This window comes from Microtus oregoni, unplaced genomic scaffold (genome assembly GCF_018167655.1).
Source record: "Microtus oregoni isolate MIOR12 unplaced genomic scaffold, Mior012 000033F_ref0000390, whole genome shotgun sequence".
In the NCBI taxonomy this organism is placed as follows: domain Eukaryota; kingdom Metazoa; phylum Chordata; class Mammalia; order Rodentia; family Cricetidae; genus Microtus; species Microtus oregoni.
In genome coordinates, this window is record NW_024543092.1 from 17,285,138 (window position 1) to 17,301,149 (window position 16,012).

The 16,012-nt window shown below is 44.9% G+C and overlaps 1 protein-coding gene across 1 annotated transcript; it reads right to left on the minus strand.

The window, feature by feature from the left end:
* Positions 1-4,962: 4,962 nt before the first annotated feature.
* LOC121466431 (T cell activation RhoGTPase activating protein) lies at positions 4,963-13,803 on the minus strand. Its single transcript, XM_041680132.1, has 10 exons — positions 13,677-13,803; positions 12,887-12,968; positions 12,710-12,763; positions 12,281-12,347; positions 10,852-11,018; positions 10,207-10,368; positions 9,601-9,710; positions 8,202-8,397; positions 7,518-7,632; positions 4,963-6,880 (listed from the first exon to the last, which is right to left on the minus strand). Exons 2-10 carry the CDS (start codon positions 12,908-12,910, stop codon positions 5,646-5,648), a joined length of 2,130 nt encoding a protein of 709 aa, XP_041536066.1. The 5' UTR covers positions 12,911-12,968; positions 13,677-13,803; the 3' UTR covers positions 4,963-5,645.
* Positions 13,804-16,012: the final 2,209 nt, after the last annotated feature.

The following is a 16,012-nucleotide window of genomic DNA, read 5'->3' on the forward strand; positions in this document are numbered from 1 at the left end:
TTTATGAATAGTTTCAACATTTTAAAACAGCTTCCTCATCTCCCCTTTCCTTCCCTAACTGAAGACCATCAGTTTGAGTGATGTATGGGAGCTATGTGTTAAAAGAGAAAGGTAAATGGAATGTATCATTTTGAAATGTGAACCAAGCTCTTTGAATGCATCACTTCCTAAAAACTTTTGCAAAATAAAAAAAAAAAAGCAAAATTTTTGTTTCGTTTGTTTTTGGAGCTTTTAAAATTATGGAACTAGACTAAAATTAAGAATTAGGAGAATCTAACAATGCCCAGAACTATGGAGTTACCATTTTTCTTTCTTTCTTTCTTTCTTTTTTTTTTTTTTTTTTGAATTAGTGTATGGATCTGTTAGCATTTCTTTTGACTAGTTACTTTTTTTTTCTCTCTCAAGACAGTGTTTCTCTGTGTAACAGCTCTGGCTGTCTTGGAACTTACTCTGTAGACCAGGCTTCCTTGAACTCACAGAGATCCCCCTGCCTCTGCCTCCTGAGTGCTGGGAATACAGGTGTGCACTGCCACCATCCAGTTCTTGACTAATTACTTTTAATATGTTTGTTTTCTATATATTTTGCCTAGTTCTTTGGAGGTTTAAAAATTAGATTAATGGAAATTTGATGTTTTTAGGGCTGGAGAGGGTTCAGCAGTTAAGAGCATGGGCTGTATTTACAGAGGAGCTGAGTTCAGTTCCCAGCACTTCCATGTTGGGAGGTCACAAGGGTTCAGGCATGTTCTTCTGACCTCTATGAGAGGCATATCTCACACACATATACAGAAAAAGTATTAACAGCAGTTCTTTTAGTAATTGCTATTTAATTAAACAATCTTATAAAATGATATTTTTCTCTAAAGAAAAATTTTATCATTTTGAAATTATTTACATGCTAAATTGTTAAAATATTATTTTTGATATTTGTTTTGCTTTTTTTTAAGACAGGGTATTTCTCTGCAGGCCTTGCTGGCCTGGAATGCACTGTGTAGACTAGGATGGCCTTGAACTCACGGAGATCTATCTGCCTGTCTCTACTTCAGTGCTGGAATTAGAAGTGTTCACCATCGCATGAGGCTATCTTTGATATTTGTGTTGCGGTTACTGTTATGGTTTTCGTCTCTTTAAGAGACAAGCCACGCCCACTCCCGGTAACCCCTGCCCTCCTCTTGCCATCTTAGATTCTCACTGTCCCCTCTTGGCACGCTCTCTCTCTCTCTCTCTCTCTCTCTGACCCTTCTCTGTCTCTCTCTTCTTCTCTTTCTTCCTCTCTCCTCTAATAAATATCCAATTCTATTCTGTACGATGTGTCTGCCCATGTGCCTTCTACCTGCCGCCTGCTCACACCCGCCCACCTCACTGGGACCAGACTGCCAGGGATTTTGCAACTGCTCCGGGGTCCAGCAGCCGTCTCTGCCTGGGACTAGCTGCTCTGCGGCCCACTGGGGATCTTGCAGCAATCATAAAAGAAAAGAATGGAATCTAATTCAAGGTCAGATGGCAAGCACAGATTTCAGATGTGGTCTCAGGCAACCTGTCTCGAGCTGTCCCTGTCCCTGGGCCCTGGGTCTTTGCTGTCATATGCATACATGCCATGTTCAATCTTATCCCAGCATCAGTTTCTAACAGAAGTGGAGAACAAATTTCCCCTTTTCATCAGTGGTACAGAACACTGAAATTTCTAGATTTGTACTTATTAATGAAAGAATGATTATTTCCCCCTAATTCTACTTTTTAAGGTCAGAATGTGCTTAAGGGATGGAGGTGTGGCTCAGTGCTAGAGCACAGACTTGCCTGTCATTTCCCTTATCATGGGATAGGACTGTATATTATGGACGCTTCCTTATTGTGCTAAGACAAGGTATAAACCCTTCATCAGTTTTTATTTGACTTATAGTATTTTACTGATATTTTTGGTTTTTAGGTTTTAGCTTGTTATGTGCTGTGTCTTTAGATTTTAAATCATGTTGTAAAGGCCCACTCTGTTCTGAGGTTATCTAAGAGGTTTTTCTTACTTATTCTAGAACTCTGACTTTTTTCTCACTTTCCATGCTTAAATCTTCTGCCCTTCTAGAATTAAGTCTGGCTTGCACAGTGAGATAGATACTGTTCCAGTGTTTGGATTGTTCATCTCAAGCCATTCATGAAATGCCTTGTGTTTCCCACTGTTTGAACTGTCAGCACCATGTGCTGGATGCCTTGCCTCTGCTCCGTCCTGTGGGCTAGGGTCTGTCTGAGCAGCTGTCTTACCTGCTTCCTCCAACAGGGCCTAAAATAAATCAAGGTCACTTTCCTTCCATTTGCCTTTTCTTCAGTTCTCTTGATTTGTGCTGACTGAGATTCTAAAAGACGATATTTAGATCAATTTACTGTGTTCTAGTGAGCAGCAAAACCCAGAGAACAAACCGAATAACCCTCATGTCCTCCTGTCTCTGCTCCCTGCAGATCTAGGGTCACAGGCATATGTAGCCACAGCCAGCTTTTGGTGTATGTACTAGATCTGAACTCAGCTCCTCATGCTTGTGCCACAAGCACCTTTACTTCCTAGACCATCTCTCTGGTTCCCATACCAAATGTATCAGTTTACATTTAAGATTTTGCTAAAAGTGATTCATTTTCATCTCTAGTAAACTATACACACTTTGGCCTCCTTAGTATTTCTCCTTTTGCAAATGAAGAGTTAAAAACCACATAATTCAATTAATAAAGACTCTTCAACTATTTGAGATCCTATCTGATGTGGCTTCCTGCATGGTTGATAGTTCAGGGAGAAAGCATACATTGGCAGGTCTCCCAGTGAGATCACATTAGTCATGGCTTAGTGTATTAGTGTTGCAGGTGAACTGCTGTGGGGCCTGCCATTGTGCTGTGTCCAGTGGGTTTAAGTTTTAAGTAATTGTTTTTGCCTCTAGCAAAAGTGCCCAAATTTGATAAATTTTCCTAAGGCAACAGATCTAGGGAAGATTCAATCTGTTTAAGTCCCGGAACAGAATGTGTCTTTGGAAATGATTACAGTACATATTGTCTGTCACCTTTCCTCCTGTCCCCTCTTCATAGGAGGAGAGAAAATTTCTCATGAAGAAACACAAGGATGGCCATCTTTGTCAAAGAGGAGCATGGAATGAATCTTGCCAACACCTTGGTCTCCAAATTCCAGTCTCCAGGACCAGAGACAGTGCATTTTTGCTCTTTCAGCATCCCTGCCTCCACAATGAACATACTTGGAAAGAGAATTAGGAAATCCAATTTGGAAGCATTAGGGCCTGTGTGGAAACAAGTGGGTGCCATGAAGTGTAATATCTGAAACGGTCACTGTGCCTTCTTCTTAGTCAACGCCATCAACAAGAATGGCCGGCGCTTTCCTGCCAGGAGCCATAGGTATCTGACAGTGAACTGCACTATAGGCCTTCCAGTCTCATTGATACTTTTTAGAATATGGACAGTTAGCCAGGCATGATGGTCCTTGACTTTGATACCAGCACTTAGGAAGCAGAAGTAGGGGGTTTCTGTGAGCTTGAGGTCTGCTCTGTGTACACAGTGAGTTTCAGGCCACACAGAGAACCCCTGTCTTAAATAAATGAATCAAAGGATATTTGAGGAGGATAGGGTATTCAGGAAGGGTCACACGGAGGCTGAGTCACTAGTAATGTGGGAATATGTTTAAAACTTGCTGATTTGTCATCTTGGTTAGCTACTGGAGGCAGTGCTCTGATTCTTATGAGCAAGTCACTGAGAGCCATTGTGACTGTAATCCCAGGGCTTAGTGGGCTAAGGCAATAAGGTTTCACATTCTGGTACTGCTTGATACACACACACACACTCTATCTATCTATCTATCTATCTATCTATCTATCTATCTATCCATCCTATCTATCTACGTACCTATGTATCCACTAAGAACCTGGTGGAAGATAATTTTATCCTAATACTGAAAGACTCGGCCTAGTGCCTGGCATGTGGTAGGTACTAACGTCATACCTCTGTTAGTTTTCAGCTCTGAGCAAAGGTTACTTTTATTTACTTACCAGTCAGAGGTGGACGGCCTGCCCTTTGATATTGATTTATTATTGGTGCTTAATAGAGCATTAAAAAGGATTTTATTTTTTATTTTATATATTATGTTTTATCTACATGTTCACCACATGCTTGCCTGGAAGTCAGGAGAGGGATCGGATCTCCTGGCACTGGAGTGACAGATGGTTGTGAGGAGTCAGATGGGTGCTGGGAACTGAACCCAGGTCCTCTGTAGAGCAACAGCTAGGATTTGTCTGTGTATCTCTAGCTGTCCTGGAACTCATTCTGTGGACCAGCTTGGCCTCCAACTCAGAGGTCTACCTGCCTCTGCCTCCCAAATTCTGGAAATAAAGGTGTGTGCCATCACTGCCGAGCTTTTAATAGAGCATTTTAAAGGTTAATGTTGCTTGAACAGCCCAGTTTATAACATGGCTAACCAAAGTCTCAGCAAGTCATCTCTGAGGAAGAGCTAGAGATGTGTTAGCGAGACAACCAAAACCAGGAGTGCACACAGAGTCATAAAAATGGACAACATTAGGAAGATTGGAGCCCAGGACTCCAAAAAAGTTTGGGTAAATAACTTTGTCATTGAGTAGTAAAATTCTAACATCACAAACATTCATTCTCATGATTGCTGATGATAAAGGAAGTTGAGCATCACAAGCATGAGCTGTGTAAGGACACTAGAAAGTCTCATTTGCTACAAATGGGAAGCATTACATTCCAGACTATCCTGTTTATAGTTTTTCTTGTCCCCTGAGTAACTATTTGCTGAAAAAAGGTGTCTCAAATCTCCAGAGGACAGAGACACAAGCTCCCCAAGGTGTGTGACGACCTGGAACAATGAGAATATGGTGAAGAGATGCTGGCTGATGCACCAGAGTGTGGGTAACGTTCTAGATGGATTGGGGGGAAAAGAGACAACAGCCGCAAAGAATGAACAAGAGGAAGGCGGTTTATTGCAGTGACACTGCCCTGAAGTTTTATGCATGACCCCCAATGCATACAACACCACGTTCCTCCACACTGCTGCACTCAGAGTGCTCTGCCCGTGTTAATACCGACGTAATGGTTTCCACCACTCTACCCGCATTCCATTAGGTCACTGAAATATCTTCCCAGCTGCTGACAGCTCCCACACAGAGCACAGTCTCTTCCTGGCTGCTTCCTTCTACTGTGCTGGATAGGTGTCAAGAGCCTGTCTAGAAAACAAACCTACCCGAGGTTCAGACATTTCCATCCCCATGAAGCTCCTGGAAAATGTGATCATTGGCAAGACATCTGAGGTAACCAAGAAAAGTAAAGATTTTTCTAATCAATAGAAACACGCACCTGGGGGCAAAAACAGCAATATATAGAAAGTGCGCAGATACATGCATGCAGGATGTGTGTACACACCCTTTTCATCTAATACCGTGTCTATAGTACATTTTACACATTTACTATGTATTGCACAAACCCAGATACACACAATTTGGTGTGTCGCTGTGTGAGCCAGCCTCACAGAGGAAAGCTCTACAAGACATTCTGAATGAGCTTATTCGTGACTTTGGGAAGTAGAACTGACCAGCAGTTCTACATACAGTCTATATTAACACACACCACCAGTTAGCCATGCAAGGTCTCCTTTCCTAAATGTAGGATTCTTTAGCACATTGGAGTTGGTCGAACTCAAAGACCATGTGGCTGTGTCGTCGCCTGAGACAGTCCAACGTAGCCTTCTGCGTGGATTCAGACACAGTCCTCAACCGGTGCAGCTCAGATCTCCCCTGAGTTTCCACAGAGACACAGACAGTCTGACTCTGTTTCCAGTGCTCAGTCATGGGAGAGGATCTGTGTCCATCAGGTGTCCCTTCACTGTGGTCACCTCCAAGGTGAGAAGGCAGAGGAGGCGGAGCTGCGTTCCCTTTGAGCATCCTCGCTCTCATACTGCCCACCGTCTGGCCGCTGCAGGCTGTGAGTCCCAATGCCTGGTGATAAATGGCTTCTTCGTACGATGGTGGGCTTCCTGGCTTCCTCACATCCACTAGCTGGAAGACGTTATCCACTGAGAGCGCCCAGGTTCTAGACAAGCTGAAGCCCAGAGCTGTTTGCCTTTGGATTTCTGACTCATTTTCCTGGATGATTCTGCCAGCAAGCTGGCTTTCTTTCCTCAAACCCTTCTTGATTTGGTCTCTAGAAAAGTCTTTGGGTTTCTCAGAGCCAGTGCTGGAGGTCCGGGGCAGCACTTTCTTCTGAGAGGCAAAGGAAAATGACATGGAATGCTTTCTCATTTCTCTCTGGGGTTTGACCTTGTCTGTTTTTGTGGTGAAACTCTGGTGTCTGGTGAAGAAGCTTCTTTTGGGACAGGAAGGAGAAGGCACGGGTGAGCTGTCCAAGGATTTACCTGGGGAGACTCTGGAGAAAACTTTGGGTCCCAGTCCCTGTGGTGATGCTAAACCTTGGGTCAAGTTCTTTATCTTTAAATCCACTGGTCTCTTGGGCTTGCCTTCAACTGCTGGGAAGACTTCCTCTGTAAATGGATCTTCAGCTTCATCACCCTCAAAACAAGAGGCTTCCTGGGGCATGGTGCAGTTATCCTCACTCTTGGTGAGCTTCTGTTTTGTCATTTGACTCATGAGAGACTCTTGTGAGAGTGACATGTTGGGTTCAGAGAATCGCCTGTCTTGCTGGCCAAGGGAGCCTTTCAGCCTGGCTACCATGCTAACAATGGGCTCTGAGCCTGACTCACAGGTGTCCTGTGGGCCCCGGTTATCCAGGCCAGTGGGCCCCTCCAGCTGCCTGCTGGGAGAGGGGATGGCACTCATGGGCTCCACATCTGGGTCATTGCTGTCATAAGCTGAGTCATTCTGCAGAGTCGACACATCTGGGAAAAGTTAAGGCAGAGGTGAACATTTTGTCCAGGGTCTTTTAGCAACAGTATTTATTATAGGCTACTCTAGAGATTATCCCCATGGCGATTTGGTGGAGTACACTGGAGCTTGACTGTCAATACATTGATTACATTGAAACTTTGTCTCTATCTAAAATGATCTTTAAATGATAAAGAAATAGAAAATGAAATGGAGGGAGGAGGAAGGGAAGGAGTTATCAGGAAAGGAAGATGGCAATGACAATATTCTTTAAGGCTTATTGATCTGAGTTCATAAGCTTGATCCTTTGGGTAGCTCTTGTATTGGACCAATTTTCATTTTAGTGGACTCACATTCCAATGTAGAGCTGGACCGTCCTTACTCCAACCCCATAACTAAAGTTTATTAAGTAGAATCAAGAGTTATTCGTGCCTTAGGATAGGAAGGAGAAAGTTCCAGACTGATGAGAAAGAGTTCGGCGTGAGGAGGTGAATTTAAGAGCAAGGCCCCCACGGTTAACGACTTTCTTACAGACTTCTGATTTGTGAAGGCAAATCCTGCTTCTAATACCAGGGATGCTTTTCATCCCTGCATTGAGGACCGGCATGGGCTTCTCCCCAGAAGCACAATCAGTGACAGAATGTTCTGTACCTGAACTGTCTGTGTGCTCCAGAGAGTCATCAGAAGTGATGCGGGAATGTGTCAGAATGTTCTCCCCAAATATTTCGAAGCAGTTGTCAATGAGGAATTCTACCAATGTCTTAACCTGTGAGAAAACAAAAGCAGTTTGTCAGCTTAAATACGTTCATAAAAGAGAAGGTAGAAAAGAATGAGGGTGTATCGGGGTCAACTACTAGGGAAGTGACAGAAATAGAACTAGGTACATGTATGTGCCCGAAAAGCACATTGGGTTGGTGGCAATAACACCCTTTATTATTCTATGTTTTTTTTTCAGGTATACATTTTTTTAAATTTTTTAAAATTACTTTGAAGTAACAGAAGTTTTCATTTAAGGAAGTAGTTGTTCGGATTTCTAGTTGAACAGGCAGAATGTGATACCCAGGAGAAAAAGAACAAAGTGTTTTTTCTAGCCAGGGAGTTAGTGCTGTGAAGTGAGTGCTCTGGCCCGTCTCCCAGTACAACAGGGGATACACGTATTTCACTCCAGGAAATGCTATCTAAGAGAGTGGGTCCATGAGAAACATCAGTAGTTGGGACGTCCACTGTGGGCCCTGAGTCACTTTGAGAAACTCCAATCTGAAGCATTTCAGTGCTCAGCTTTTGTAGAGGGCAGACTCATGGCCAGGGACTTCCTCATACAGAGGCAGGACGCACCTTATTGTTCAGGTCCTTCTGGGCCTGGAAGGACAGGGTTTGGTCATTCTTCAGAGCGAGCATGTTGGGCCCGATGCAGATGGCTAGGTTGCTAGAGTCCATCTTGTTGACCTCAGCGTTCTTGCTGATCAGGTACAGCACGTAGACCAAGTGTCTGAGCAGGAGAAGGTTGGGCCGGGGGAGGCGATCTGCAACCCTGGAAAAGGTTGAGGGATGAAAGGGTCAGCTTTAGCCTGACCTCTCAGGAGGTTTTACCCAAACCGGACTTCCTTTAAAATGAGAAAGGTGCATTTCCCAAAGGGACATTGTGAAATGCTCATTCACCCTCTTGCAGCAGCAGCTGACATTGATGGGGCCAGTAAACCGCAAGGTTGTGGTAACTGGGACTCCGCTAGGAGCTTTCTCTCTTATCCATAGAGATAATGGAGATGCTGCTCGGGAAGTAATGCCCGTATAACCGCCACAATCCGCTTTGCATTTGAAAGTTTTGTCAAATTACTGTGTCAGAATTCTTCCTGTTTTGAGCCCCACGAGACTGATTTTCTCATACTTCTTTGGACTGTAATTTTTAGAGCAAGACCACCCATTTTTATATCGTTCTGAGAAATCTTTAGATAGAATCAACCAGTCTATAAAAGCGTGTTTTTAAAATTAGAGTCAGGCAGTACTGACATACAAACATTGTTCTAGTGATAAAAAAAATAGATTGTTTCATTACATTTCAGTATTTCAAAAAATGAAGTGAGTCCAACACACGGATCTTTTCATTTCTTAGTGTTAGTTTCTTGAAAGAGTTTTATACCCAAGAAGAAATTTATTATGAAAATGTTAGAATTCTGGGGTAAGAGTGGACAGGAACTGTCTTCCTCTTGGTAAATATTCATGGCAAATATTTGGGTGTAGGGGACAATGCTTTCTCAGGATGTGGTTAAGGTTCTGACACTGACAGAAGGCATTTGGGACTCCAGTTATGCAGAGGTCACACTTTCGTTTTTTAAATGTGATTTCTGCCAACTATTGGAATTCTTTCTCCCCCCCCCTTTTTTTTTGTTAGCCATAAACAATCCCTTCCAAGTTGCCCTGCTGGGCCATAAGGGTATCTGAGAAAAAGGTGGCTGCGTAGCCTGAGTTTTTTCTGTGCCTTTAAAACTACTCCTGCATTTAGGTTCCCTCCTATCTTGGGATCTATGAGTACTGAAATTTCCTTTCTTCTTTTTAAGAAGGTCTTTCTCTTGTTTGGGTAGAATTACATCCTGTAAATGCCCAGGGTTCCTTCTGGCGTCTGTGATGGGCCCACATGAGCACTCAGATTCCCTGGACCTCACAGTCTCTGTGAGACAAGAATCCCAAAGCGCTTGCACAGGCTGCGAAGGAGGAAGGATGGAGACAGAGGACTTACTGCTTTAGGGCCTCGATTCTGTCCTCCTCGCTTGGCTTCTCCAGGGCGCCCATCCACTCCTCAAAGAGGTCACAAGATAGCAGTTTCAGGGGGATTCCTCGGAGGAAGTCCTGGAGGAAGAAAGAGGGTGTGTTTTCCTGTCTGTGCTGTGCAGTGAGTCTTTTGTCTCCTTGTGTCCCATGATGGAGGGGGGTCATATTACTTCAGTCCCACTTCCACCAGGCACCCTTGTTCGCCAGTCACATCCCTGTATTTGCTTTCTTTAGGGTCCCCTTCCAAGCTCACACTGTACTCAGGAACCTCCCAGTAACCAGCATAATAAGGTGCACTGTCCAGAGGTAGGTGAACTCTCCAGATTTATCAATGGACGTGGCTGTGGGGCAATCCAATAATGTTTTGAGAGAACTACATGCCACCCTTTCTGTTGAAACCTGGGACCACTGAAATAGGGGTGCTTATGTGAATAATTAAAAAGTTTAACTGAGGAAAGACTAAACTCTCAGATCAGCTGACTTTGCCTGCAGGGTGCTGGTTTCCTGATGGGTTTGTCGGCTCCTTTCCCCTCCCTCCCCCAAAGGGCATCTGATACAAAAGCAGCAGGCTCACCTTAAAGACCACAGCCAGGAGGTGCACGGGCAGCTGCTTCAGATTCACCACGCCCCCGCAGTTAAGCTCCTCCTTCAGCTCCTTGCGGGCTTTCTCGCTGGCAGCTTTCCTGAATATTCCTTCCGTTGAAGGGCCTTTAAGGCAGAGGATGGTGAGGATGTCCTGCGGGAGCAGACACAACAGCAGAAAACGGTCACTTGGAGACACACGCATTGGCGCTGTTAAAGCACGGACACCGATCCGTAGGCTCTTGTTACAGGAGAGCCTTCACAAGCTACCGAGGCCAGCGCTGCCAAGGATGCCCCTTTACTCATTTTTCTCCGAGGCGGTAAATTGTCAAACCACTAATTTTGCACATTTGAAAAGTACTGTGGGCCCCCTTTCCCCTCTCAGATGTTCTCATAGAGACACTAGCTTTCCCACAAAGCACCTTCTCTCCCTCTCAGCAGAGCTTTTAGAAGTTACAAACGTTCCTCAGTCTCCACCCCACAAGCCACTCTGTGGGGTAACACTGCACACTGGTGGGTAACAGCAGACAGCCGGCTCCCCTGCTGCACTGGGAAGCGGGGTGGGGGGGAAGCCTCAAAAGACGAGTTCCACCATGTCCAGAGTTCCCACAAAAAAAGGGAAGCAGGTTTATCTTACCTGGATGGGTCTGGGGAGTGTGTCATTTTCCCCACAGATGACTGACAAGGGTTGGTCAAACAGTGGCACTTTTAGCTCTGGTTCCAATGATCCAGAGAAGTCGGATGAAGGAGAGAGCTTTCTCATGAGAGAGGGCCAGGACAACACTTTCTTTCTCTTCTTAACTTCTGTAGCCAAGGCAGCGAGGAGGTAAAGAGAAGAAACAGCGTTAATAATAAGCCAAGACATAGGTGGTGTTGGCCTTGTTATTCTATCTATAGCATGTCACACACACACACACACACACACACACACACACACACACAACAAATTCAAAACAAAACTGTTGAAAACTTGAGAAGGCCAAGGGCATAACCCTCAATCTAGAAAAATTAACCCCAAACAACTACCCTGTTTCCAGGGCAACCAGTCCCTAAACATCAGCAGTCAGAGTTCCTCAAAGCCCCACCTTTCCTGTTTCTAGCTTCGCAGCTATCAGCTACAGAAAACCAGCAAAATTTAACCGTGTACATCAAAGCCGCCCATTTTAATGTATTGTTCCTAATAACTACAGAGAATATTTTGATTAATGGGTATTATTTTAACTTATTTCTTCAAATGTGAAATGTATAAAAAGAGCAAGTGTCTTGCTCAAGATCCTTTTGAAGGTTCTGAGCAGGGCTGCCTGGTCACCTCCGTCTTATCACTTAGCCACCACTAGAGGGGGCTACATCACCCAGGCAATCTTGCAGTCCCCCAGTCTGCATGTTTCAGAAGCTAATATATGGTTCTCCAGAGAGGCGGCCACCCAGACTTGATGCTTTGCCAAACATTTGACCCTTCTAATAGACTTAAAACTTATGTGCAATGGGTATCGGAACTCAAAAGTCCCCACTTCCTTCCCTTTTCCCCACTTCTAATTTTAAAGCTGTGTTTCCTATACAACGGGCATTTATTTTCACATATTTTGTACTGGCAAGTGTAAGACAGACAAGAAGAATGAGGCCCATACTGATACTTTGGGGGGGGGGTGATCAGATCCGATGCACATCGTATAAAATACACTATAAAAGACAATAACAGTGGGTGCCTGATGCTTTGGGGTTTGAGATCAACAACAATTGACTCTCAGATGCCGTCCCCACTAAAGAGGGAAGCAAGTGGCAGGAAGAGCAGTGTGTGTTTCTCCAATATGTGCACGCTTCCATCCTCAAGGTTTACAAGGCCCGAGGCTCGCCAGCCTGCTTGGAAATCCCCTGTGGAGCTGGACACCAGCTGCAGACCGGCTCCCTCCTGCAGCACCCGCTGCTGGAGTCAAGGGTTAATGTTCTGCGGTCTCTCGGAACTCTTAGAAAACAAATTCCTAGTAAAGTAAAAGCCCTGTGGTTTTGCAAACCGAGAGCGCGCTAGCTAGGCCCACAGAAGAGAGCGGTATGTTTTCAAAACTCACCAATTAGCTGGCAAATGCTGTCTTCACTCTCACATGATGTCAGCAGCGGGTGAGCCTTGATATCGCCCTGGAAATGTGTTCAAATTAAAATAGCGACCTGGGACACACAGCCCCTATCCACGGACACACAGCCCCTATCCACGGACACACAGCCCCTCTCCACGGACACACAGCCCCTATCCACAGACACACACTCCCTCTCCACAGACACACAGCCTCTCTCCACAGACACACAGGCAGCCTTTTAGTCATCTTAAAAATTAAGTCAGTTGCATTGATTCTGCCTTCATTCTCTCGGGTCAACGTTATTGTAGAAGAGCTCAATACATGTGTTTAATTTATAATCTGATGTTCACTTTACACTGACAAACAGCCCAAACATTCAACAAACACAGTGCAAATAAAACGTTAAAGACATTCCTTTCTTACCTCTGACTGACATTCAATTAAGGTCTCCATGTCATTGGCGTTAAGTGGTTTTGACTGAAAGAGAGGAAAGCAGCATGAGAGAGGTCTCCTGTATCAGAACCTACGGATCAGTGTCTTTGCTTTAACAGCTCTCATGAGTGGACAAGCTGGATAAACGAGCGTGGGGGACTCACACACCTCGAGACTGCTTGTCAACTTCATTGGAGTTGGGGCTGACAGTCCAAGGGGGAATTTCACCAGCGTGAGGCTCCGATTCTGTCTACAATATATCATAAAGGAAAAGAGTTACAAAATACAATAACCAGTCAATTTCAGAGTCAGATTGCCGAACACAAGAACAAAAACCAAAAACAAAAAGTCGTGAGCTTAAAGCTACTGCCTAGAGAAGGTTCCATTTGAAGCCAGCCTCCCACTAAGAGACAGCGTGAGAATCCCATCCAATTTTTCATTTGCACTTTTTATCCAAATGAAACAAAATTTCCTATGTTTCCATGAAACAAGATAAAAATCACTCTTTCTTATTAAATGTCACCTATTATTAAGAACAGCATCTGAGAAACATATTTCTAAATTCCTTAAGCCAGCTGTCTCTACTACTCTGAAACTTTGTTGTCTGTTGTTATATTCCTATCAGGAGTGTCTGAATACAACTATAACAACACTTTTTTTTCGAGTGCTCCTACGTCCTATATTAAACGCTCTGCACTCCAATCTAACCCAAGTTAGAAAGAAATTTATTTCTAAGATGCTAGTTACAGTATACAGAAACTAAATCCAACATTGACAGAATTCCTGAAGCCCCAGATTGCAGCTGTCACAGGACAGCCGAGCATTCTGCATCCAGAGCCCTGCTAAGACAACACATGTTCCTTGGCAGAGCTTTCCCGGTGACGTATAACCTTCGGGACCCAAGACCCAGGACCCTCAAGGCGGTTTGTGTACTGGCCTGTCACTCTACAGTACTTACCCTGGGAGGGTCTGTAGCCAGAAATTCTTCTACCCGCAGAGAACTGTGGACGGCAGGAGGCACAGCATGACACCCTGACCCTTGGAATCCACCCACAGAGACAAGACACTGGAGCCCTCGGGCTCATGTGCCGCGCGTTATATGTGGCGGGGGCGGGCAGGTGGAAACTTAGAATATGACGGGGGCCGGAAGGAGCATCACGGGCTGTCACACCGACAGAGCCAGCCAGACACTGCACAGCTCTCACTTCCTCATTCCTTTTAGGGCGGCGAGGGTTCTTTCCGCACCCCCTCCCTCCCCATTTCAAAGTAAAAATTTCTACAAACTCCTAGGGGGTGGAAAACATGACATAGTGAACATAAGAGAGAGGCTTTGATTAGTGTCAAAGGTGGTGTGCGTGTGTGAGAAATTTTGTTATTCTCCGGGTAAACATTTTATTTTTAAAAGCGGTTATCTCGCCCCGCTCCTTGCTTTGTCTATCCCGTTTGTCTCCCTTTCACCCACCACCCTCTCCGTCCTCGGATGCTAATGGCGCGTCTAGATGCAGGGCGTTGCTCTAAAGCAGAACAGAGACCAAGGAATGGCTTTCCCTCTTTGGAAAATCATCACCCCCAAAAGCTACTTCAGTTTCTTTGGAATTAGGGGAAATGCTCACTGAGAGTTATTTCTCTTGTAGAGAACCACAGCTCTATGTTTACTGCGAAATACAGCCAGAGGTAGCTATCCTGGCACAGCTGCATTCATTTGGATCAGTCATTTTGAAAAGTGGAGTAAAGGGTCACGTGTCCGTCAATATCGTGGCCCCTCTGGCAAGTTTAACAGAAAGAAATGGTGGAGAAGCAAATGCTGTAAGTTACATTGCACGTAAAAGTGGCCCGGCAAGCCGCCATCCTTTGTTACATCACTCCTCTGCTTTGAGACCACGTCACATCCCGTGTGGACATCGGCCTGCATTGCATCTCGGGACTATGGCTTTGATGTTTGGCTCTGCAGGTTCCAATTGTCCAGGTTGGTTGTCATGTTTCAGTGCTGGAGATTGAAACCTGCCCCTCAGAACATGTTCTGCCCCCTAGCTGCACCCCTGGTCAGGATTGCTCTTGGTGTTCTTCCACGTCAAGGGCTCTGCTACTCTGACCAAAGCCGGCTCTCTTCGCCAGACAGAGGCCTATTGGCGATGTGAAGTTGGAACCTACTTCCCAAGGCATTTCGTCTTAATTCCGCGTCTGTGTTATCACCCAAAGGGATATATTTCAACTCTTCTTGAGTGGAAAGACTTCAGCACCTTTGTGCAAACACTGTCCTCGAGGTCTCCAGCTCTCATTCTCGGCATTACCGTGAATTCTCCGCGCGCGGTTCTGAGGTAAAGATGTGAGTTTGCTAAATGATACTTCTCACCTTTACGAGTGCCACATACTTTTTTGGGTATCTTCAAGTTCCTCGCTGCCCGTAGATATCAGCACACTGTGCTGGAATGTGCCTTCTGATCCGGAGCCCCAAATGTGCCGACGCTTTCTCTCAGGGTAACTCTTCAAGCGGTTCAATTGTGAGCGAAGGCAAGTTGCCTATGTCCGGCTTATTAATTTCTACAGACAAGTCAGGGGTCCTCGTGAGGAACACTTACCTAGCAGGGAGTCAGATTTAGAACAGGCACAACCCTGAAACTTCAGAGCCCCCATTTGTCATTTTCTTTAATAATAACTAAAATACAAGCCATACGCGAGTGGTTTGGTGAGCTGCAGAAATAGTTACATCTATAGGTTTGTGTGGGCATGCGTGTGTTGTACATACGACATGTATGTGTTGTGCATATGACATGTATGTGTGCTCAGGTGTGCTTACGGAGGCTACAGTTAGGTTTCTTCCTCTCTTATCTTACTTTTGGGACAGAGCCCCATGCCCATCCTCTGCCCGTCACTAGGGTTATAGGAGCATGCTGCCATTCTGGCCTTTCCATGGGTGTTGGGAATCTAAACTCAGTTATCCATATCTGTGCAGCAGGCCATTACCAACTGAGTCATCTTCCAGACCTCCACACTGACAAATTTGTCAAATATCCATAACTTTCCATGGACCAACAATGTCCAACTTGTAGTAACTAAAGGAGGAGATGTTGACAATTAGGGCTAAAATACAGCAGGAGCCACGGCAATATAAAATAGTAAGCTGGGACCTCATGCTTCTAAAGCAGAAACATGTTGATTTTATAGGACCCAGCTGTTGGTAATGGAACCCAGAGGTAAGGCATGCATCAATATTGGTGCCCCTGGAAACTCCAACAGTCAAAGTCTAATTAATAGACACATTTGTGGGACCATTAGAGAGGCACCGATGGCAGA